At 36.9% G+C, this 24,649-nt stretch overlaps 6 protein-coding genes across 10 annotated transcripts; 4 read left to right on the plus strand and 2 right to left on the minus strand.

Moving 5' to 3' along the window:
* The first annotated feature begins 2,126 nt into the window (after window positions 1-2,126).
* Window positions 2,127-5,857, plus strand: LOC100142477 (E3 ubiquitin-protein ligase TTC3). Its single transcript, XM_008194307.3, has 11 exons — window positions 2,127-2,287; window positions 3,028-3,382; window positions 3,435-3,587; window positions 3,640-3,895; window positions 3,943-4,262; window positions 4,313-4,469; window positions 4,518-4,696; window positions 4,750-4,793; window positions 4,853-5,205; window positions 5,258-5,557; window positions 5,606-5,857. The coding sequence occupies exons 2-11, from the start codon at window positions 3,036-3,038 to the stop codon at window positions 5,696-5,698; spliced, it is 2,202 nt and encodes a 733-aa protein (XP_008192529.2). The 5' UTR covers window positions 2,127-2,287; window positions 3,028-3,035; the 3' UTR covers window positions 5,699-5,857.
* A 539-nt stretch (window positions 5,858-6,396) lies between these two features.
* LOC103312776 (uncharacterized) lies at window positions 6,397-10,794 on the minus strand. 4 transcript variants are annotated; one of them, XR_010335521.1, is made up of 8 exons: window positions 10,482-10,711; window positions 9,595-10,416; window positions 9,184-9,544; window positions 9,060-9,132; window positions 8,656-8,998; window positions 7,182-8,606; window positions 7,007-7,097; window positions 6,724-6,861 (listed from the first exon to the last, which is right to left on the minus strand). XR_010335521.1 is itself a non-coding variant. In XM_064359062.1 (7 exons), the coding sequence occupies exons 2-7, from the start codon at window positions 10,570-10,572 to the stop codon at window positions 6,443-6,445; spliced, it is 2,109 nt and encodes a 702-aa protein (XP_064215132.1). In that variant the 5' UTR covers window positions 10,573-10,665; window positions 10,718-10,794; the 3' UTR covers window positions 6,397-6,442. The 4 variants fall into 4 exon arrangements, 2 of the variants coding, with proteins under 2 accessions (XP_064215132.1, XP_008192473.2); XM_064359062.1 differs by lacking the exons at window positions 7,007-7,097; window positions 7,182-8,606 and adding an exon at window positions 10,718-10,794 and having other exon boundaries at window positions 6,397-6,861; window positions 10,482-10,665; XR_010335520.1 differs by lacking the exon at window positions 7,007-7,097.
* Window positions 10,795-11,869: 1,075 nt separating this feature from the next.
* Window positions 11,870-12,630, plus strand: cnir (cornichon related). Its single transcript, XM_963724.4, has 3 exons — window positions 11,870-12,086; window positions 12,156-12,478; window positions 12,529-12,630. Exons 1-3 carry the CDS (start codon window positions 12,009-12,011, stop codon window positions 12,593-12,595), a joined length of 468 nt encoding a protein of 155 aa, XP_968817.1. The 5' UTR covers window positions 11,870-12,008; the 3' UTR covers window positions 12,596-12,630.
* eEF1gamma (eukaryotic translation elongation factor 1 gamma) lies at window positions 12,626-15,118 on the minus strand. Of its 2 annotated transcripts, XM_064359064.1 has the most exons (7): window positions 14,958-15,118; window positions 14,690-14,839; window positions 14,419-14,634; window positions 13,926-14,220; window positions 13,463-13,510; window positions 12,950-13,410; window positions 12,626-12,902 (listed from the first exon to the last, which is right to left on the minus strand). In XM_064359064.1, the coding sequence occupies exons 1-7, from the start codon at window positions 14,967-14,969 to the stop codon at window positions 12,747-12,749; spliced, it is 1,338 nt and encodes a 445-aa protein (XP_064215134.1). In that variant the 5' UTR covers window positions 14,970-15,118; the 3' UTR covers window positions 12,626-12,746. The 2 variants fall into 2 exon arrangements, with proteins under 2 accessions (XP_064215134.1, XP_001809758.2); XM_001809706.4 differs by lacking the exon at window positions 13,463-13,510.
* Window positions 15,119-16,211: 1,093 nt separating this feature from the next.
* On the plus strand, window positions 16,212-18,425 carry LOC657329 (uncharacterized protein). Its single transcript, XM_963794.4, has 2 exons — window positions 16,212-16,428; window positions 16,479-18,425. The coding sequence occupies exons 1-2, from the start codon at window positions 16,345-16,347 to the stop codon at window positions 18,177-18,179; spliced, it is 1,785 nt and encodes a 594-aa protein (XP_968887.1). The 5' UTR covers window positions 16,212-16,344; the 3' UTR covers window positions 18,180-18,425.
* A 1,125-nt stretch (window positions 18,426-19,550) lies between these two features.
* Window positions 19,551-24,593, plus strand: Glyp (Glycogen phosphorylase). Its single transcript, XM_963867.5, has 5 exons — window positions 19,551-19,945; window positions 21,172-21,700; window positions 21,750-22,380; window positions 23,122-24,097; window positions 24,149-24,593. Exons 1-5 carry the CDS (start codon window positions 19,703-19,705, stop codon window positions 24,317-24,319), a joined length of 2,550 nt encoding a protein of 849 aa, XP_968960.1. The 5' UTR covers window positions 19,551-19,702; the 3' UTR covers window positions 24,320-24,593.
* The last annotated feature ends 56 nt before the right edge of the window (window positions 24,594-24,649 follow it).

The raw sequence follows: 24,649 nt of genomic DNA on the forward strand, positions 1-24,649 counted from the left end.
ACTTGTTTTCAAAACATTTTTTAGATAATATAATAAATACGAGTATAATAGTTTGGGTAATGTTAAATTTTCGTTAATTTTATCATTTTTTAATTTCATCATTTTTTGCCGTGCATTGCACATTTATTGCTCTCGAATATCCAGATTAATACAAAAATGTTGATTTTAATTAAGAGGTGATAAAAAAAAAGATTTGTCTTCAACAAACAAAAGCTTTTAGTACCTAAGAATTCTTTAAATGTTGTTTTTCCTGAAAACAATGGAACAAGCTTCCAAACAAATTATGCAAAAGTTGCCACTAAATAAAAGATACAAGAAGACGCACTAATTTAATTATTTGCCATGACTACAGAGAGAGATAAAAATTTATTCAGAAAGCTGCCTTCCTGACAAATGTTAAAAAATTCATACGATTGCAGTAAGTTTTTTTAGACATTGCCAAAATTCTGATGAAACTGATCTAACTCGAAGATATCTTAATTAAAAGTTCTATTTAAAACAGGTCCATTTCATAAGGAATAACTTAATAATAATAAAGGCGAAACTTTATGGATTTTTCGGTTAGAAATCTGCGAAATTATTTGGTCTGTATTTATATTTTTGGAGCTGTATTTTTTTTACTTATTGCTCTTTGAATCAGGCTTAACATGAATTTTGATATTTGTTGTGATTATGTGCTTCGGAAGCTTGAATCTTTTTCTCCAGTAATGGCAACAGGTGATAGATAAACATGTTATTGTCCAATATGTTATTAATGAGTATATTAGCAATGAATTTTTTGTTATTTGCCTTTCACTGTTACTTTAATTGATTTTGTATGGAGGCATTTCTTAATTGACCAGTTTTTGCCGCAGCAACTTGGCATATGCATAATTTTAAGTTTTCGACCGAAATTATAAAAAATGGACTCGAATCCAGATAAATCATTGTTTTGCAAAACTATAATTATATTATTGCCGTTAGCCTTGACGTGTCAGTTCTTTCTTGAGTAATTTTGATGGTGAAAAATTTGCATAGTAATGGACTCGGAAGAGTCGGAAGATGGGAACAATGCCCGAAATTGTATTTAGAGAGCTTGTATTTAAGAAAGTGCTCAAAATAATGCCTATGTTGAATCAATTTCGTGGGAACATTTTGATCTTCACTTCGTTATAATTTAAGATGCCATCTTTTAATGGACATATTACATCACACATCGTAAAAGTAAAACAGCTTCAAACCTCTGAACTTTGCAAGTTTTGACGGGCGCGGTGAAATTTTAAACAGGTTTCGTATTCTCTTTGTAAGCAAGTAGATTTTCTCAAATAAAAGCTTCCCTATTAGGAGTTAAACAATCCGAAATGAAATTTAATGTTTGTAATTACGCAAATACATATAAAGGTAGTTACAGCTATCAGAGCTGTGATATGAGCAATTTATTGCATCCGTTTGCTGTTCATTTAACTTCCTGGTTCAGAATTTAATGTAAAAATGCGAGACTGTTTAAAGTTGCATAATCATCATTCAATTATAAAGGTTCATAATTATCAACTTTCGATTTTAAAATAATTGCATCCAGCGGAGTAAGAAATGTAGCAGATACCTACAAGTTGAGAAATTAATATTATTGCGGGATTTTTATTACTAACATGCTTGACAAAGAGAATGTCCGGTCTGTTACTGCATTTAGGTCACTTGAATGAAACTGAAAGTGGACTAAAATGGAAATGAACTGGACATTTGCAATTTAATTTTGGCAGAAATGCGCTTATTTAGTCAAACTCTTGCAAAAAAAAGGAAACAAAACTATAATTCTAATAATATTGCAACAGGAACTGTGGAATTGAAAATTCGAAAAATGCGCAAAATTAATTTTAAACAGTGCCACCTTTCGCTCCAATATACACTACAAGAAGAAATCTGTGTCGGAACAAAAACATGTGTATCTAAAATTATGGCACGTTTCTTATGTTATAAAAAATAACAGTAAGTTAAAAATTAAATTAAATTCCATTTTGAGTTAGAACGATAACTAAAAAACAAGAGTTGGTAAATAAATCAGATTTAGTATTACTTGCGCCATCTATCGACCCGATAGCGTTACAAAGCAAGAAATCTGCTGTGCCAACAAGCCCTTCAAAACTTTTCCACTTCTTATCAGTTGCGCTAGTGGTCTGTCTACATCACATGTTTTTGACCATTTCAATTAACGTTTGTCCTTTTGTTTACGCTCAACGTCAGTCGAATTTAAACAAGTTCAAATTTAATATCAAACAGTCAAAATTCTTTCCAAAAAATTGAATAATTGGTGAGTGAATCTTAACCTTTATCTGCATTTTTAACGAATTTCAGATCGGAATTCGGTGTCACATTCCAATATGCACTATTGTGGTCTGATAATTGTTGTAGTTTGCCTAAAATCAACAACTATTCCTTGGTTTTATCTCTGAAACAATGGGGACGTGGCAATAAAATTTTGACGGGAGTGGTGATGAAATTTCATGAAAGTTTCTCAAAGTGCTAAATTATAGCACTGCTAGCACAACTTTGTAATATTTCTGTATACCAAAAAATTTCTTAATGGTTAACTCAATTCGGGGGTAAAATGGCCCATAACTTTAAAATTAAGTTGGCAGCATTGAAGTGGACATGAGACATGAGACGTGTCAAATATCATATCTTCTATTTCTGTTCTGTTCATTGTTGCAAACATTAATTTCATCAACAAAGAAGTTTTTTTAATATTTTGAACGGATTGTCTTATTTTTTGTTTTTATACATGACGAAATACTGGATTTGTAGGTCCCTTTATCTGTTCAAATAAACCAGTCTAGTTTTATCGTTATCAGCACAAATTGCTTTCCTAAGTAAATTGCATCATCCCTTGAGTCAATAATAATACGAAGAAAAAACGTCAAATTTAATTTGAAGAAAATTAAATTCTTGTTCGAAATAAAGAATCCGTGTGTTATCTTATTACCACCTTGTTAATAAAAAATTACATAGCACCTAAACCCATGAGTAATATTTTCCAAATGTATTTTTTAGCATGAAAGATGGAGTTAGGCGTTTTAAAGGGTCCCAGCGAACTTATAGCATCTCGAGTGAAAGCTTTCAAAAAATGCCTCAGAGTGGCCACTGATTGTCTAACAAATAAAGATTATCCAAACGCTGAAATGATTTACGGAGGTATTTTGGCCGATTTGCACAAAGATTGCATTGTTGAGGTTCTGAATTTGAACGATCTTGAGCTTTTCTCTTTGCATATTTGCTTTGCTTATTCCTCAATTGGAGCTAATTACAAATCAGAACAAGCTTTGGTTATTTTGAACTCCATACACGAACCTATAAAACTTCCATTGGTGCCTTATCTCAAAGCGTTTATTCATATCTCGAACGATAGGTGATTTGTATGATTTGTGGTTTGTCAGTGGATTCTAGCTTTGTATTTACAGACTGTCGTTTGCTAATGACGAGTTACAGTTTTGTAATAGTTTATTGAAGGATGGTTATAATTTCAAGTCAAATGATATATTGAATGAGAAGATCGTACCTGAAATAAGCGACGAATTTTTAAAGTTGAAACTAAACGGATTGAAATTTATTTGGTATGTTTAGCGTTTTGATTAATTTTGTTCTTTTTAATTTGGTACATTGTAGTGATTTGTTGTTGGCTAGAGAAGATAACACCAACTTGAAGAGGTGTTTTAAAGAAAATTGGTTGAAAATTGGTACTCTTTGTGAACCCGATTTTGAAAGTTTAACAAAGAATACTGTAAAAGAGACTCCAAAAGAGGAAAAGGTCACAAAGAAAACCAAAAAACAAACCGGAGCAATCAAAAAAATGGAAAAACCAGCCCAAAGTAATAAAAGTATTGCTATCCAAACTGCTCCCTCAAAAGGGATAAACGTTTCTGTACGTACTTATCTTGTTATCAGATTAGTGTTATCAGGCAATTCTAGGTCCAAACAATGGAGAAAGACATCGATAAGCAATTATTGGCAGCTGTTCTTGAAATTAAAAATAGATTAAATAACATACAAAACAAGAAAGATGGCGAAATCAAACAACTTCAGAAGAAAAACAACGAACTTAATGAAAAACTTGTTGCTACAAATAGCACGGGGGAGGAGAAATCCCCCGAGTTTGAATTTTTGAAAGACCAGTATCTTGTCCTAGAGAAAAAATTTGAGCAAACACAGAAACAAAACGAACTGTTGCAAAAACTGCTCATCGAGCAAATGCAACAAAGATATCAAATGCAGAAAAGTATCTACCAAATGTTCGTTTACTTGCGATTGAGTCAACAGGTGGTAAAATTGTTTGTTACAGGTTTGAAGAAAAATGTGACTATAGGTTTTCATACTTGAGCGATCTTTACCAATATTTGTACCCTAGCGATAAACCAACGCCAGAAGAATGCAAACAGGAAGCGTTCTTGTGGAAAAATACACAGGATAAGGTTTCAGAAGCAAAAAAACTATTTGAGGTGAATTGAAGTTTTTGCTGAATGAGCAATACTAATGACTGGTTTAAGGCATATTATAAAACAGTTGATGACCTAATAATTGCAAAAAAATATGCTGAAGTTAAAATAAGCGACTGGCCTGGAATACCCAATATTCCAAACGACATTCAAGATGTTATTTACCGCAGTTTTAAGAGTATGGTTCAATTTAATAAAAACATTTACAGTGCTACGCGTCCACAACAACAGTAGGTTATATTGTTATATTATATTTGAGTGTGTTTAATGTTTACTTTTGCAGGTATCTGTCTGCGTTGGGTAATTATGGAAACTTCAAAGAATACGGTAAGTGACTTTAAAATTAAGTTCTCTTAACTACTACAGACTTAATTGAATCGTTTCAGTGCGAAAATCCAATAATTACTCCAATAACTACAAAAGCTACCATCAAGACGGAAGAACTACAGGGTCCCCGTCATATTCACAAACTCCACCTCCTCCTCCCCCATCCAATACCAATGGATATCCTCCATCTGGAAATGGATGTCCTCCTCCTGCCAACCAAAATGGATATCATCCTCCATCTGGCCATAGATATGCTTCCCCAACCCCCAACAATGGATATCCTCCCTCCTCTAATGGATATCCTCCTCCACCCCCCAACGTATATCAGCCACAGCCACCTAATATTAGGAAACAGGTGTCGCCTCCGTCACCCCCTAGAGTTAATTCTGTTAATGTGTATCAACTAGAACAAGTAACAATTAACAGCTCTAATGTATTTTTTAATTTAACATTTAATTTTTTAGGAATTGCTTAAATTTCTTCAAATTACTTTCGATAGCGTTCCCGAAACTGATTTGCTAGAAGCGATTTGCCTAGTTCGCGATAACAATAACGGTGGTAATCTTATAGGAATTCCGAAACAAGTACTAGTTCCTGAAATTAAGAAAGCTTTGAAAATGAAAAGTGCGAAAAATGCATGGAGCAATGTGTCTCAACCTGCCTGGCACAACGATCATAGTGAACATAAATGCTGTATTTGTTTTGAAGATTTTGATCCTAGTAACAGCCATATGCTATCGTGTCAGCATGAGTTTCATAAACAGGTAAATTTTTTTGAGGTAGGTAAGCAAGACCTGATGATTTTTTTTCAGTGCATTACTAACTGGCTGAAACGACAAAGTGCCTGTCCGGTGTGTAGAGTGCACGCCGTTATTGATGAGGAGTTTCCACCACTGAAGTCTTAATTTTTGTTTGAGTTGTGTTATTTCTATAGTTTATTGTTTTTATGTTTTGCCGCTTTTATGATGTTAACACAATGATATATTCTATTAATTAGCCCAAAATTAAGTAGTTATTATAGGTATATTCAGTATTTTCAATAAAGTATTTTCAATATCAAAAAATTCAAGTTTTTTTTTCCAAAAACTTCACTGCTATTGCCAGATAGGGGCCAAAGTCTACAGAAAATTCGGTGTCATAATATGAATTTGTTGAATCGAATGGAACAATAATTTATTTTTTGCTTTTACGGGACTTCAAGTTAATACTTTAGTCCTTGTTTAGGACTAATGGTTTTTCTCTCTGTTCTGAACGGTTCTGTTGATGACCAGTTCTAGACGTGTATTTTCACTAGCGGCAAGGCCCCGCCGGTCTACAAATATTCTCTCTGTCGAAATGTTGCGAGCGGAGTCGGAACAGCCCGAATATTGGCCAAAGCGGGTAATTACTATTATATCATCATCTTCAAAAGAATCCGAGAATAGTAAATACATAAATTCACAAATCAGTGGCTGTACCATAAAATTTAGGACTGAAGACAAAATTTACAGTTGTGTATACATTAATTTTTGATTTATTATTGGAGAAGCATTATGTGCTACAACCGACAAGACTGCGTTTAAGTCTACTCAGTGGAAAAGGGTACAATAAAATAATTTAAAGCTAATGCGTAAGTATTTATTAAAGTTAATTATTGTTCAGTAGTAAAATTATTTAGACAACGTTCGTATCGCGATTGCTTGCATCTCTTCATTTGTAGGCGCAACTAGAGTCATTGATGGTCTCTTGTTTTTTTTCTTGGTGGAATGCAATACACCTCGTTGAGGTGTAATTTTTTTGTTGCTAGGACTTGCACGTGTAGACGGTGTTGTTAGCTCCCTTTTCGTTGCTATTGCTTGCAGTGTGGTTTCTAGAGCTATACACATGTTTTTCGCAGCTTCAAGTTGTTCCATGCAAGTCGCACCTTCTAGCAGTTGAATAAAAGTTTCAATCAGTCTCTGCCTTTCTTTGGCAATAAACTGCTTGTCAAACTCTTTGGGGTTTAGAGCTTCATTGACGGTAAGGCCGGTTACAATTCCGGAAACTTCAGAGGCTTTGGGATCTTCGCTGATCAGCAAATTACGTTCATCTGTGTTGAAAACAGGTAGGTATTAACATGTTAGTCCCACCACAAAATCCCCCCTACACTCAGTTTACTACTAATAATTCATAATGACATTATTTTGCACCCTCACCGCTAGGCCCCAGCCCCTAACCTTCCCAAGAAAATTTACCTTCTGTTTTTTTTTACAATGATCCCAAAAACGTTGGTGGAGTATCACAGATGATCAAATGACTATAATATCGATGTAACATCATCTGAACCTATAAGAATTTATCTTTTTTGTTCTTCTGATTAATAAGATAGGCAGCCAAAAAGTAAAAATGAGATTTAGAGAAGGATATTACCTGACAGACCAGTACTAGCAGTTAGTTAGGGAAGTGTTCTGTTGTTTGAGATATAGTAAAATTCTTTTAATTTTGGTCGAATGTTGTATAAGTGTATCAAATAACACTTTCCTATCTGCTACTAGTTTTGTCTTTGTTGTTACTATGCGAATGAGTGAAACAAAATACAAACCGTCAAGCGTAGCGGAAAATGGGAGGGTCTACCAGTCGTTCCCAAACTATGGGATGCCACTTTGGTATTTGTTATGTTTACTGTTGTTAAATAAATTAATATGTCTTTTGTTTATTTGCCTGGTCAACTTTATAAACAAAATGTTTACTATTACCAACAAATATACATGTTAATTATGAATTTTAATTTGGAAGTGATTTTTAAATCCCAAAGACTTTTTAATGTGAACAATTTGTAAACAGCATTGTCGTCATCATGAAAAAAAGACGAAATTAAAAGGTGGCTTGAAGAGAAAAAATTAGTGCACCCACAAAATGCTATTAAACAAGAATTTTTAGCAATTGCAAAGTCTAATAAACAGGATATTAATTACAAAGTAGACAAACTATAATCCGATAGAACATGTTTGGGCGTTAAGTAAAAGTTTTTACGACAAACATATCGGGAAAGTTGATTCTACCGATGAATCTATTTTACAAACGAGGCAAAAAGCTTTAAATCAAGTTACACCAGAAGTTTGGAGCAACACAGTCAATCATTGCGACAAACTAATAGAGGAAGACATAAAAAAACAAATTTGTCTTGACCAGGTGCAAAAAGAAATTATCATTAACGTGAATTCGGATAATGATAGTGATAGTGATAGTGATTTCGGAGAATTTGACGATACAGCTAGTGAAAGTGAGAGCGAAATGTTAATTAAATCGTAAATAGATTTGTAAATATTGTACATTTAATATTTTTATACATTTTTTGTAAATAAAATTTACTTGTTGTCTGCGCTTGTTGCATTATTTGAACATGTTGAGAATCACTGATATATTTTGGGTGGGTGGCGTAGTTGGGCTTGCGAAAGTTTTGTGTCTCTTTTAAATGACCTAAGTGCGAGAAAGACAATATACCCTTGGTTCGAGCCGAGGGCGGCCCATCGTTTATCTTACTTGCTCCTAGCTACTTTCTCGAAGAGTAAGAAAGACAACAACGTTTTACAACATTCGACCAAAATTAAAAGAATTTTACTATATCTACACAATAGGTGTATGTGTTTGCACATGTTGAATTTTATACAGGAATCCACACAGCTACAAGTGTACTTATGAATGCAAACACCACAATCCATGCACATCAACTTGCAGTTATTACATGCAATACCACCCTCCTTTTCTTCAAGCTCGTACACTTCAAAAGAGTTATTTGAAGGAATTTCCCATCCAGCACCGTATGATACAAGCAAGGCCGTAGAAAGCTTTTGGCTAGTGACATGGCGTGTGCGAAGCTCATTCAATTTGTGTGACAATTTACCTTTAAACAGGACTGTACGGCGGTTGAATAAACGATCCCTTATAAATTTTTCTATCTCATCTAATGCCTTGTCCAAACGCTTGACTTTTCGTCCACCAAAATAGATACATTTGATGGTTCTGTGCATGCGTTCTATGTGCATGTTGGTGTTCAGCCCGGAGTGTAAACGATAACAATATGCCCAGCAATGCCGATTGTTAATGTAATTATTTTTGAAGTACTCAGAAAACTCGTTAGTCTCTGGGTCATTGGTGATAGTCCTAATGAAGTCATTCAGCATACGCAAGAATGCGTTTTCATCTCTCTCTTCTAATAAAGTCCGTAGGTACTTGTAAACCATAACCTGATGCATACGAGAAGAAGTAAAGATACAAACTTCATTGCAACTGTAGTGCGTTACTCACTTGTTTCTCCTTGGTTTTAATTTTGGAAAGGTTTTTCCTCCAACTCTGATCCACATCCCAAGTACAAAAAAGCCTGTTACAAATATTGTAATAAAAATAGTTGTATAATGCTCTCTTTACTAACCTATACTTTGCAGGGCCCATTATGAAGTTCCAAGCTTTGTAATAGGCTTCTGCCATATCAGACATAAAAACTTTACTAGTAACTTGGAAGCCAATTCTTTCTTTGATATGATGGAAAAAAATTTTTATTACAGTTTCATCTGACCGATTGGAAATTAAAAATGCGCATGGAAATCCTTCCCGTACATCATCAATCACTAATAAAGTGTGCATTTCGAAATCGTATTGGTTCAAGCCATGGGTGCTATCAATGCAAATGCAGTCTGAACCGTACTTCTTAAGAATTTCTTCTTGACCCTGGTTCATAATAATTAGTACAAAATCCTCTTCTCGTAAATCGGAATTGCTTTCAGATTGGGTTCCTTAATTAAAATGCATAAACAAGAATAAAAATAAACTGAGCAAAGTGTACCTTGGGGTTTGTAGAAGAGAATACTACCAGAACTTTCCCTTTGTTTTACCCAGGCATCAACGCTGACGGCATCACTCTCATGCCGAACGACTGATGATTGTAAGTGGAAGCTCCTTTCAATGTTGCTCAGATCTTTTCTGGTCAGTAAGTGAATCCGATCTAATTGTGATCCCACCACTGAGTCTCGTATCTCGTCTAGAATTTGGGGGAAAGGAATTTTTAATGCCATTTTGTTTGCCAAACATTTTCTCTCCTGAAGGGTGAGGAATAAATGCCGCAAATCTCCTTCATCGTGACCCACGTGTTGTTTGATAAAAGACACTTTACACTGGTTGTTCTTGTCGATGATTACTTTTAAACGAGCAGGGCAGAAACCGTCAATTTTATTTGAACCTTGTGTTTTTAAATGTCTTAACCCTTTCCCGCTAGCAACATATTTCCCAGAACGATGACAACAGTACTTGATTATTGTGGTCCCATCTTTACCACGTTGAGATCCCCGCTCTGCAACATATTTACTTTTGGTATCATGTTCCATATCTGATTTCCATTTTGAGAATTCCTCAAAGGTAGTAAATTCTATTGCTAGTGTTTCACATTTTATATCATGCTCTACTTTAAAATGCAATATCAAATTATCTTTTGGTGCCTTCAACTGGCAAATCGGACACACAGCATCATATGTGTTCTTTGAAGGTGGGTTATGCGATTGGTTATGCGTCTTCTTATGGTAATTAAAATTTTTTAACAGGGAAAAATTTTTGTTACATTGTAAACACTGGTATTTGTAACTCTTCTTTGGGATGATATCAGCTGCTTGTTCTGCAAATTAAATACAAATTAGAAGTTAGTTATGGTTAGTTTAATTAGTTAAAAAATGCACACACCTGGATGATACTTCCGCGCGTGTTTTGCCAATTTAAAAACTGCACTAAACTGTTTTTGGCACACACAACATTTGATATCTTTCCCTGACATCTTTTGAAATTCAAAACTGCCGATGCAAGTCAATGCAATTTAACATTTCAAGTTTCAAGACCAGAACTTTTAACACAGACTTAACCAGCCCAGCTGAAATGAGAAGTCCGTTATGGCACAGATTAGAGAGGTTATGGTCCGTTACTCCGTTCCGTTCGTACTGTTCCGACCTCGCTCGCAACATTTCGACAGAGAGAATATTTGTAGACCGGCGGGGCCTAGCCGCTAGTGTATTTTCCATGGCCTCCTTGATGTATGGAGACAACTTCGTTGTTCAGGCCTGGCGCATCGATAAGCTTCAGCGGTTTTTTCGAGACCGTAGATGGCGCCCTATTTAGCGCACTGACGTTTATCTGACAAATAGCATTTGTGAGGTTAAATCCGACAAAAAAATTGAATTTAACAAGTACAATTAGCAGAAGAGAAGGTGAAAAAGAGCTTACAATGTAATTGTAAACAAATACAACAATAAATACAAAAACTCAAAAAAATTAATAAAGTAGTAGATTTTTTTCGGGAGTTTGGTGATTCACGAGCGGTGCGTGAGAGTGAGCAGAGGTCTAGACAGGGACTATAATTAACTATAATCTATGGCAGGGACTTTGGAACGGACGGTCCAGAGATACTCCAGCAGAGAGTAACGCAGCAGAGGAACGCTGGATCGAGCTTTTTTAAACCATTTCATTTGAAAAAAACGACATTCTTTGTACATTTTACTAAAATTAAATTAACAATAGCAGGTTTTGAAAATACGTGTGTGCAAAATAGTTTCATTTGCCTAAACAATGTATTGCAAATATCTGCTGATTAAAAGGTTGCAAATACCTTTCAGAAAACTTAAGCCATGTCTTAAAAATCACAGATTTGTAACGCATTCTACCTAAACCATTGGTAAAACCATATAGTATGCCTAATAAATGAAAGGTACTTTGAAACATCGTTTTCTTTAATATTTATAAACGATGACGAACCACCAATTCACCCTAAAATAATTTGTATATCTTCTGAAGCTGAAAATAAAAAATCCTAATGATCGTAAAATGATTTCCTGCAAGAGTTACACTATCCAAACGTTCGTTCAGGGCACAACTTTAGAATTATCCTCACATTTCCTACGTATTTCACGAATGCACATTTACATCTTTCAAATTTATTAGTCTTTAACCTCAAAATTGGTATTTGTCAAATAAACGTCAGTCCGCTAAATGCAGCGCCAGTGGAGAATCAGCCGAACTTAGCGATGCGCCAGGCCTGAACAACGAAGTTGTCTCAATACATCTAGGAGGCCATGGTATTTTCTATCCATGCGCAGTGCGATTATTGATTATTCAAAATTGTTATGACAGTTTTCTAACCTCTAAAATGCTCCGTTTCAGAACGCAAAAAATTGAAGAACCATTCATTTAATTTAAAATACTCATCGAAACGCCAACAATATGATATTTTCGGATCCACTGCTTTTCGCTTTTTCTCTTTTAAACACCGGAGCAGTATTATTTCTTCTGGTCTATTTTGTATCCTTTTTTGTATTTGTACTGAATAGTTTTGAACAAAGCGTATAATTTCTTTAATTTAGCGTTCAGGTAATTACTTTGTCTGATTTAGAATGCGACTATTTAAACGCTCAAGAATGTTGCTCGAAACTGAACCAGTGGAGTCTCCCTAAATTGATAGCTCATGGGTTTTTATCGTTTCTGTTTTTAATTCACGGCCATTGGATTTTAGCACTGCTAAACTTGCCAATGGCATTTTGGATGGTGTATGAGTTAGTATCAGTGCCAAGTGGAAATTTGGGGATCTATGACCCCACAGAGATTCACAATAGAGGTCAATTAAAGAAGCATATGAGGGACTGTATGATTTATTTAGGATATTATTTACTGTTCTTTTTTGCGTATCTGTACTGGTGAGTTGTGTCTATTTATATCAAACATTGCGCAACTTGTTTATTTTTAGCATGATTGTGGCTTTGTTGAAAGGTGATCCCCTCAACAGAGACGATCAGTTTGAAGCCGACTTATAGTGTAATAGGTTTATTCAAATAAAACATAAATTATCCTCAAAGCGTTTTATTGAAAGAAAAACAGTTAGGGTTAAACAACTGACAAACGATGGATTTAAATTAAATTATCAAAAGGACATGGTTGTAAAAAAAATATATTACACCTCAGGTTTTACTTAAAGATTTTGCCCTGGTTAAACTTCCTTCCCTTTTTGTCAGTGCCAGTCCATGAGAAGTATTGGGCAACTAATTTTTTAGTCTCTTCTGATTTTGCATCCAATTTCTTCCAATCATACGACTCGTAGTCGATTTGCCAGTCAGGACTCAACTACAAAACTCAATCAAACCAATTTTAAAAACACAGAATCAACGTACAGTGAATGCGAGGTCGTGGCCCCTCCACACCCAAATCCCGGAGATTGAACTGTTATTGTCCTCACCAAAAAGACAAACTGAGGCAAAGGCTTGTTTGCGCATTTTATCCAATCTCTGATACATTCCGGTGATCAAATTGCAGCTCATAAAAATCTTAGTGAGCTCTTCAGGGTACTTATATTCCCCGTACCAAATAGTGTAGTTTTCAGGATCGAACTTCTCCCAGAAATACGGAATTGATTTGGCTTCATCTTCGTTAGAATAAAATCTCTTGAAATCGTCCATATTGAACGTCCCTTTGGGCATGGATTCAAAGGGGTCCTTCGATTTGGGCTCGGCAGCGAGCGCTGCTTCAGCCGCATCCATTTCTTCAACGGGCTCTTTCTCCTTTTTTGGTGTTTCCTTTTTAGGCTGCTGCTGCTGCTTCTTCTCTTTTTTCTCCTCTTTCTTTTTGTTCTTACCTGTTGGTGGAAAAGCAACTAAGCAAGACGAATAAAACCACACTTAACTTACTCTTCTTTTTATTATTTTTCTCCGCAACAATACTGTTAGTATTAGCAGCTTGTAAAATTATTTTTGGGTTAAGGGATTTAACACAGGTTGCAATAAACTGAACAGTACTTAATCCATTATGTGCAGCATATGGACACTAGGATGCAACACATTTATTGCGATAATTGCTTTGAACACCGTCGCATATTTATCAAAATACTAGAAATACTGTTGAAGACAAAAAAAGTCTAGGAATATAAAAAAAGTCCCCGGACTTTTTGCACTTTCCAAACTCGTTAGGTAAACAACTATTACACACTAACGTTAGGAAACAGAAATCGAGTTAGTACCGACGTTTGCTTCCTAGTATTTAACTCTCCATAGTACGGTATACATTATAAACAAGACCATTTACTCATAGAATTTTATGCAGCAAAAGAATTAAATACTGATCATTTGAACCGTTAAAAAAACTTTGGCTTACCTTCACCTCCCTGCGCGCCGGTGAAAGGTTGTGCAACTTTGTCCAAAAATTGCACCTGGCCCAAAACGGCCTTAAACTGAGGTTGGTTGATTAAAGTTGTGAACCATCTGTTAACGTTGACGAATGGTTTTCTAAAGTCGGGATCGAACGCATATTTGTATAAATTTGAAAGATTGCAAGCTACAACAATATCAGCTAAAGTGATACGTTCCCCAACTAGATAAGTACGGGTAAGCAAATGGCTGTCTAGGATTGCCAGAGCAGCCCTCATGTCCTCCTTGGCTCTTGCATATCCCTAGAATCACGAAAACTGGGTCAGTCTAGTGACAAAACTGGGCGAAAATCACTTGTTACAATAATATAACTTAACTGAGCGCCACCGAGACACTCAGTAATGGGTAATTGTCTTAATATACCTCCTTGAGTTACAAATCAACCAACCGGATTGGTTAATTTGCCTTTGAAGGAGGACGCGAGAAAATACGTAATTTACCTCCTCAGTGGCGGCGTTCTTCTTGACAACCCCCAAAATGGGGAACACCCAGGCACAGCCAGCTGGGAGTATCTCCGACTCTCCAAAGCCCACCCATTGCAAAATCTGGGCTTTCTCGTACTCCGACTTGCCTCTCAATTGTTCATTGGCGACGTAGTAAGCAATTGCGTTGCTGTCTTGCAGATACTTGCCATCGTTTGACTCGAAAGCTGGCACCTATACAACTGTCCAGTGTGACTTAACCTCAATTTTGAAGCGCGTCCAGACTCACCTTTCCACTGGGAAATTTCTTTAAGAATTCTTTCGACTTGTTGGTTTCACCGAACACAAAGTTTGGGCTTACTTTAACATTGCTTTTGGAGTACTGGGCAGCGATTAAAGCCTTAGCAGCACGGAAATTGTCGGGATAGGTGTACAGTGTCTGAAAAAATAAACACAAAACTGTCAAAGATAATGCCGGATTTGGGTTATTCAACGGTTTTCTGCCGATGATTGTGTCATAAATGCGAGATATTTGAGGAAATTTCGATAATACTTACTCCTGCAGCCATTGCTCGTCCAATTTCTCACAGAAAAGGACTTGAAGAGTTTGACAGCTGCATAGGGAATTTTGGGCTTGCGGTCTGGTGACGTGTCGGGCTTAGGCCTTTTTTTTTCGATTTTTACAGCCTCGAAATGCCCGCTTTTGTGCAAAAAACAACACTAAATTGCACACATCTTCCAGGAATTATACAAATTATTTTTTTTCTTTAAAAAGGCCCACTAAAAATAACAGAACCGTACTTAGACTTTCTGCCCTAAAGGATTAAATGCCTATTTTCTAGTAGGCTTTATAAGGTACTTTTTATCTTGTATGAAAACCAAGAAAACGCTGATTATAATAATTAATTAAGCTGAAGAACTAAATGCACCTGTCTATCAATTATATACACATTATATACAAAAAAAACGTCTATTCTAATTATAAATTCCGATGATCGCGTGGTATCTTTGTTCCTTGAATAAATAAAAAATACTTGATAATTCCACATAGTAACGTATTTAGGTGCATTGCCGCCTCGGGGTACTTAACTTTGGGCTTTTCTGCCTATGACATAGTCTTTAAAAAAGAAAAAAACATTTATTAGTTAATTCAGAAAAGAAGAAAAAAAATATAAATATTTAAAAATAAACACTTTTTATTAACAGAGAGACATTTTTTGCCATACTTTGGAAAGTTTTAAAAAACTAAAGCCAAAATATAGTACTTTTTACTCTGTTTTTACAGCCTGTTCAATTATCTAAAAAAAATTTGGTGTCGTTTTTTTTGAATTACTAAAAAAATAACACAAAAATTTCTAATTTTTGTTTTTTTTTTTTTACAAGCAAATACCAAAGAAAAAGTAGAACATTCTTCAGGCAATTTTTACAAAAAAATCTAAATCCTTCGTCATTTTTTCCAAGGCGTTCTTGATTACAGAGTTGCAACACTCAACTTTGGGTATTCTTATGAATGCCACATTTGCATTTCGTATTTGTTATAAGTGTTTTTACTTCTGATGACAACGATGTATCATCACGTGATATGATTGAATCTTACATGCAAGAAATCATTTTTGCGAAGAGTGCTTTGGAAAATGTCAAGTCGAATTTTTCTTCTGTGTTTGTTTTATTGAATAAACACTATTATTTTTTTATTTTATTTGTAACTTTGGTTGTGCGATTAATTTATGTTTTTGGTGATTGTTAGATGAACAGAGATTAAGGATATTTTGTATAAAAGTTGCCTGAGCCCGGCCCTGTCCGCTGTTCGCGTTGGCTACCCTGCCCTAACCACGACTCATTACCGATACCAACCTCATAAAATTCAAAACGAAAAGTCATTTCGTTCATGTGATGTGGTCAATGATTAATTAAATTTCAAAAGAATTGAGAAATTGACACGAAATGGCTGATCCCCAAGCCGAGAATAATCCGTCAGCCAACGGCCAAGTGGCCAAACCGGACGAAACCCAACCGACCCAAAATGCAGTAAGCAAATCAATAAAATCGCACAAATCCTCCTAAGCCCCCATTTCTAGCCCCAGCAACCGCAGCATCAGCCAACCCGAATGGAGTCATTTTTCGCAATCACCAAATCGCTAATAATCCGCGCCTTGATCATCTACTTCATCACGTCCTTCTTCCGCAAACCTGCGCCCCCGCAGACCAACAACACGGGGGTCACTACACCGTCCTTCGCCGCACAGAACATGTTCATCGAGGGGACCCCTCTCACGTTGCATGTTTACATCTCCGAAAAGGAAGACCTGGACGATTATAACCCCTCTAATTTATTTTGGTATCGGGACAACCTTGTCTACGGCGATTGGACGTCGGGCCCCAACAAGGACGGGACCTACTTTATCGAGAAAAACATCACGGTCACGGACCATATTCGAAACAACGGTTCGTTGTTCTTGCACGCGTTTGTGACGCGACAAGGGGAAAGCCCCAACCCGAAAGCCCCCAACTATGGCAAACAGTTCACACAGGTCACCAAACAATTAAACAAGTACAAGAAACTGAAAGCCTCTGGCACTAAAAATCTCCTGACGGGGACCAGTGAGAAGGCCGTAGTTGAAGACGGGAAAATCGTGTCGCATTGGCACCCCAACTACACCCTAAATCTTGTCACGGATCAGACGGCGTGGACTTACGGGGCTGTCCCGCCCCCTCTTGACCAGTTCATCAAATTCACCCCTGACGGTAAATTCTACAAGCCGGTCTTGTACGCGAACGATTTTTGGAACATGGCGCGCGATTACAAGCCGCTGAACGAGACGAATTTAGTTCTCTCGTTGCGAATTTTGTACCAGCCTTTGAGCCTCTTCAAGTGGCAGATGTACGCAGCCCAGGGCATGCGGCAGATGTGGAACGTCTGGGGCGAGAAGGAGGGCGAGTCGGACGAGGAGCAAGACACCCTGAAGGAGACACTGATGGACACGAACCCCTATCTTTTAGGGATCACGATTTGTGTCTCCATTCTCCACTCCATCTTTGAGTTGTTAGCCTTTAAGAACGACATCCAGTTCTGGAACAACCGCAACTCGCTGGAGGGACTCTCGGTTCGTTCCGTTTTTTTCGGAGTGTTTCAGTCGCTAGTCGTTTTGCTGTACGTCCTCGATAACGACACGAATACTTTAGTCCGGATTAGCTGTTTCATAGGTTTGGGGATCGAGGTTTGGAAAATCTACAAAGTTGTGGACATTAAGTTCGAGAATGGTCGCCTCGTTTTCAAGGATAAGGGCTCGTACGTTGAGAGCAGCACCAAAGTGTACGATAATCTAGCTTTTAAGTATTTATCGTGGGTGTGTTTCCCGCTTTTGGTGGGTTACAGTGTTTACGCGTTGCTGTATCTCGAGCACAAAGGTTGGTATTCGTTTGTATTGGATTTGTTGTACGGTTATTTGTTAACTTTTGGATTTATAATGATGACGCCTCAGCTTTTTATCAACTACAAACTCAAATCCGTCGCACATTTGCCGTGGCGTATGTTGACTTACAAGTTTTTGAACACTTTCATAGACGATATGTTCGCCTTTGTTATTAAAATGCCAACAATGTACAGAATAGGGTGCTTTAGGGATGATATTGTTTTTCTCATATTCTTGTACCAACGGTGGATTTATCCCGTTGATAAAAAGAGGAAGAATGAATTCGGGTACAGTGCCGAGGCCGAGGAAAACGTTCAGGGAGAGAACAGTATTGCAAATACACAAGAAACTAAAAAAGATAAATGAAAATTTTGTTAAAAACAATCTTTAGTTATTTATTTTTCAATTGTTTTTTATTGTTTTAAAGTGCTGTCTTTCAGTAGTTGTTAGTGCAGGTATAAAAATATTTTTTCTTGGACTATTGACACGTGTGTCAATGCGCTGTTAAATCTATAGACTCGGAAAAGTATTCTTGTCGCAAGCCTGCAAGTTATACATGTTGTGAATATATTTGAAAAAACGTCTGATGAATAGAAACCAGAAGATAACGAAGTTTTATTTGTTTTTCCAATTGTCTCCTAGTAATGGTCCCAGTTTTGTTATCAAAAGGCTTATAATGGTTATCACACCACCTTGACGCTCGGCGATAAAAAGTGACGCAATTATTAATAATTCATGAAATAATATTTATTTTATGATTTTTTTTATAAAAAAAATGGAAAAAATTAGTCTTTTAGTGGGGCCTTCATTTGGTCCTTGCCGTACGTGAAATTTTTCTATCAAGCATTGTTTATAAAGGGAAAAGTTCTCATAAGGAAAAGTTCTATTAGGTCAAAGTTAGCGTAGATATTTTTTTTATAGGAAAGACACTTGTTTGAATTTTTGTATATAACTTATGAGATTTAATAAAAAATGTGCGGAACATCTAATCAAAATAAAACTTATTATACATACTCTGGATAATGTTAAACACTTATACCACTTATAACATGTGGCACAAATATCATTAAAATCGGTTGAGATTTTGAGAGATTTTGTCTATTTCTTTGAAAACACTGAAAACAGTAATTTTGAGAAATATGTACGTAAAAGAAATTAGTTATGGCGCTATTTAAAGATTTGGTAAAATCATTTTACTTTTAGTTAGATGAAATAAAATAATTTTCTCTACTGTAGATACTGCAGTCTTCATATTTTTTTAAACCTGGGCCGATTTATGGAAAGCTTTGTTAAAATTTTATTCGTTGTTAAAAGTTGACAACGCGAATGAACCAATCAAACTTATTCCATTTGGTCACGTAATCAGTTAACCATGCATTTAATTTCAGATTAACTTAACTTGTGTATTAAATTCAAATAAAAAAGGCGTATACTGTGGGAATATATCGAAATTCAGTACTACAGTATAAAAATGAACAAAAATTGTGCCTCAAGTCGGTCCAAAAATAGAACGATATATCAGTGTCCGCTCAGCAGGATTATTTCCAGTCTCGATTTATTTTAATCTGGGTTTCACTCGATTAAAAATCCAAAAATCAGGTGAAGGCGAGTTAATCTAGCATATTTGGTGTCGATTATTCATCAATCACTCCGCAATCATACCGCGACCACAACCACGTGCGTTGTGAAAAATTGGCGGCAGCGCCGCACACTCAGAAAGGGGCCCTGGCCGCACGCCACCGCCAGCTGTTTTATGTTTACAAACTTGAGTTTGCGCATTCTCTCCATCTACAACTTCACAAGGTGACCTTTACACTCAAATTGAACTTAGTAAAGCCGGCGAATCGACAACTTCTTCATTACAATTCGGTCGCTACCAAGAAATCAACATGTCCATCCCCCAATCGGACGTCGAAAGACGCAAACAAATCAGTGTCCGAGGGATCGCCCAAGTGGGCGACGTCAACGAGATCAAGAAGACCTTCAACAGGCATCTTCACTACACCCTCGTCAAGGACAGGAATGTTGCCACTGCAAGAGATTACTACTTCGCTCTGGCGCACACGGTGAAGGACCATTTGGTCTCGAGATGGATCAGGACGCAGCAGTATTACTACGAGAAGGACCCCAAGGTGAGTTATTTTCGTACGAAGAGCTTCCGGACTTCCGGAGCGAAGATGCTGGGTGTTAAGGTCAAGAATTTTTTTATCACAGTGGTTGAACTTTTTATTATCGCGATCCATTCAAGACGAACAAGGTCAAAAAATCATTGAGTCGCGCTTGATTATTTGAAATTATTCTAAAAATATTTGTAAAAAGCACGCGCGGGGTAATTTATTTCTTCTGGCTTAGCACCAATTACGCTATTCTCTCAAATATTGTTCTTATTTTTGGATCATTCATAAAAATAAAATAAAAGGAAATGCAACTATTTATATTGTTTATTGTTTTCCTTTAGTATAAATTGTTTTTGTTGTGATAACAAGAGTGCGTATCAGAATTCTGATAAGTGATTCAGACGAATTACAAATCAAATAATTATATTTGGAAGTGTCCTAAGAAATTATTACTTTTATTTTGATAAAATTTTGCATTTAGTTTCGATGTTCTTGACTGAAAACAGTAACGTATTTTACTGTTTCCAGTTAAAAACTGCAATATTAAGCTGGTAAAAAGAGCGGCAGGATTTTAAATAATGTTTTAAGTTTGTTGTGTTAAATAGCTAAATAAAGCTTTATTCTGTATGTTTTTTTACTATTTATTTAGTTTTTTTGTATGCAAGTTAAAATATCTTAATAAATCAGTAAACACAAGTAGAAAAAAGAAAAACAACAAACAAAAAATTTATTCCGGGACTGCATCAATGCAACATTTGCCTGTAATTTATCATTTAACATCGAGTTTAATAATAGTAATTCAAGTAGTTACGTCACCAGTCATCTTTAATATTTAATAAATGAACGTCTTGTCGGAGAATTTATAAACATCACTTCTTAGTTTTGTATGAAAGTGAACTCTCCCTCATTTTTTTTAATTTGGGAATAAGTGATAATAAAGATACATTTGTATGCAGTTCCGAACTTAAATCTAACCTTGACTTTGTATTCTTTTATGTGCTTCTCAATGCTATATTTAATGACAGCGTAATTATAAAATGCAGTTGCATAATAGTTCTGTTTACAATCCGGCTATACCGCATTTTATAAAACCATGAATTACACATAATTTATATTTCTGAGAGTTTTTTAATCTTGGGGATATTTTATTAGCCAAACAAGTTTATGAGCAAATCTTACAATCACATCTCCTTGAACTAAATTTGAATAATTGCACTTTACTTGACAATATTGGATTCCAGAGAGTATACTACCTCTCGTTGGAATTCTACATGGGCCGCTCTCTCTCCAACACAATGATCAACCTCGGGATCCAAAATTCCGTGGACGAGGCTCTCTATCAGCTAGGTTTGGACATCGAAGAGTTGGAGGAATTGGAGGAGGACGCGGGCTTGGGTAACGGCGGCTTGGGCCGACTGGCGGCTTGTTTCCTGGACTCGATGGCGACTCTAGGGATGGCCGCCTATGGCTACGGCATCCGCTACGAGTACGGGATTTTCGCCCAAAAAATCATAAACGGGGAGCAACAGGAGGAGCCCGACGATTGGCTCCGGTTCGGCAACCCGTGGGAGAAAGCCCGGCCTGAGTACATGCTCCCTGTTAATTTTTACGGCAATGTTGTCGACACCCCGAATGGGAAAAAATGGGTCAACACCCAAGTGATTTTCGCCCTGCCGTATGATAGTCCCATCCCCGGCTATAACAACAACGTTGTCAACACGCTGCGCTTGTGGTCGGCGAAATCGCCCATTGATTTTAATCTCAAATTCTGTAAGTTTGTCCCTTCTCTCCTAGAAAGCGTTTAATTGACCGGTTTCAGTCAACGACGGTGATTATATTCAAGCCGTCCTCGACCGTAATCTAGCTGAAAACATCTCGCGTGTGTTGTACCCCAATGATAATAATTTCGGGGGGAAAGAGCTGCGTCTGAAACAGGAGTATTTCATGTGTGCTGCCACCCTCCAAGACATTATCCGGCGCTTTAAAGCGGCCAAGTTCGGCACTCGCGAGTACACAAGAACTGATTTCGATTTGTTACCCGATAAGGTTGCGATTCAGTTGAATGATACTCACCCTTCTTTGGCTATTCCCGAATTGATGCGCATTTTGGTCGACATTGAGGGACTCCCCTGGAATAAAGCGTGGAATATCACGGTCAAAACGTGCGCTTATACCAACCATACCGTACTACCTGAAGCTCTAGAGCGGTGGCCGGTGGAAATGCTCCAAAATATTTTACCGAGACATTTGGAGATTATCTACCAAATTAATCACTTACACCTTGAGGAGGTTTTGAAAAAATGGCCTGGGGACCTTGACAGGATGCGCCGCATGTCTCTGATTGAGGAAGAGGGCGGGAAACGAGTGAATATGGCCCATTTGTCCATTGTGGGGTCACATGCAGTGAACGGGGTCGCAAGAATTCACTCAGAGATTATCAAGAGCGATTTGTACGTTGTCACGTTTGCGTTTATTGTAGCAACGGTTTCTTTGTACACCGTTAAATTTTTATTATGATTACCCCAAATGGAAAGACCCTTCTTATTGTGTGATTTATTGCAAATATTTATTGTAAATATTTTTAGGTCACCCTTGTCAAAACATTGTAATGTGAGTGTTGCTTATCTTAAACACCATTATCTGTTGTAAAACTTTATGGTGTACAAAGAAAACTTGCTACAATACTGTATACAAGCTGTTCCGTCTGAAAAGTTCTGACAAAGATATTTCTGGTTATACCGGAAGTCGCGACCAACTTTTTTATTTTAATGGAAAGATATGTTTTTGGATTTCTCGAATTACTTCAAGGGAATTTTTATCAGCTTTGCCTACACGTAAATTTAGCCGTTTTCGAAATAATTCAAGATTTTTTGGAAATTTTTTGATTTGCACCTCTTAGTTCAAAAATCTTTTAGTCAATTTTTTGATGCTACAGATCATATTTTTTGAATTTTTTTGACGACACCTATTAAACAAATACCTGTTAACAATTAATGTCTAATGATGCACAGAACAATTAAAAAACTTGTATATATGACAATAAATTAAATTCGACATCCTATGAGATAAGGGAGCAACAATTAAACTAAGGAAAACAAAAAATAAATTTAAAAAAAGTTGTTCGAAAAAAATGTCTTTTGTCATCAGACGAGGGTTTGTCCGACATTTTTGAATTATTGTTTTATTCCCAGGTTTAAGGATTTCTACGAAATGACTCCGGAAAAGTTCCAGAACAAGACCAACGGAATCACCCCCCGCCGATGGCTCCTTATGTGTAACCCCGGCCTGAGCGACTTGATTTCGGATAAAATCGGCGAGGACTGGGTCGTCCACCTCGACCAGCTCTCCAAGTTGACCCAATGGGCCAAAGACCCCAATTTCCAAAGGGCCGTGATGAAGGTCAAGCAGGAAAACAAGCTAAAACTCGCCCAACTTCTGGAGAAGGAATACGGCGTGAAAATAAATCCCGGTTCGATGTTCGACATTCACGTCAAACGCATACACGAGTACAAGCGGCAACTGTTGAACTGCCTCCACATTATCACGCTTTATAACAGAATCAAGCGGAACCCTTCGGCTAAATGCACCCCCAGGACGGTCATGATCGGGGGAAAAGCGGCGCCGGGTTATTACACCGCGAAAAAAATCATCAAACTGATCAACTGTGTGGCTAATGTTGTGAACAACGACCCCATGGTTGGGGATAAGTTGAAGGTGATCTTCCTGGAGAACTATCGCGTGTCACTTGCCGAGAAAATAATCCCTGCTGCGGATCTAAGCGAGCAGATTTCGACCGCTGGGACGGAGGCCTCCGGGACCGGAAATATGAAGTTCCAGCTAAATGGGGCCTTGACCATTGGGACGCTGGACGGAGCGAATGTGGAAATGGCCGAGGAGATGGGTCGCGAGAATATTTTTATTTTCGGGATGACTGTTGAAGAAGTGGAAGAGTTGAAACGGAAGGGTTACAACGCGTACGATTACTACAACGCGAACCCCGAACTGAAACTTGTGGTTGACCAGATTCAGAACGGGTTTTTCACTCCGAATAATCCCGATGAGTTTAAAGACTTAGCGGATATTTTGCTGAAGTACGATCGGTTCTTTTTATTGGCCGATTATGATGCTTATATTAAGAAACAGGAAGAAGCAAGCAATGTCTATCAGGTTAGTTGTTTGAAATTTGCGTGAGTTTGTTTTATTAATTGTTGGGTGCAGGATCAAGCCAAATGGGTTGAAATGGCCATTCACAACATCGCATCGTCGGGGAAATTTTCCAGCGATCGGACCATTATTGAATATGGACGGGAGATATGGGGCGTTGAACCTAGTTATGAGAAACTCCCAGCGCCCCACGAACCACGAGAATTGACCCTTAAGGAGAACTAAATTTGATATTTTGTTATAAATTTTCCTGTGGGAACGTTTGATATTGTTATTTTGTAGTAAACAAAAAGAGTATTTACATGTTGTATAAATAAAATTGTTGTTTATTAAAACAGTGCCAAAATTGTTATTATGAGCTGTTTTGCGGCGCTTCTGACACTTTATTGCTCTCACATTATCTTTTGTTATTATTATTATTTTTATGTAAAGGTTAGTTTGTTTAAGTATTTTAAATAAAGTCAAGTGTGTCGTAGTATTTATGGCACTGTGTTCAATATATTGTTGTTTCATTTATCTTCCTCTCTTTGAATCGTTATTCCAATAAATCAGTAA

Source organism: Tribolium castaneum, chromosome 9 (assembly GCF_031307605.1).
Source record: "Tribolium castaneum strain GA2 chromosome 9, icTriCast1.1, whole genome shotgun sequence".
NCBI classification, from domain to species: Eukaryota; Metazoa; Arthropoda; class Insecta; order Coleoptera; family Tenebrionidae; genus Tribolium; species Tribolium castaneum.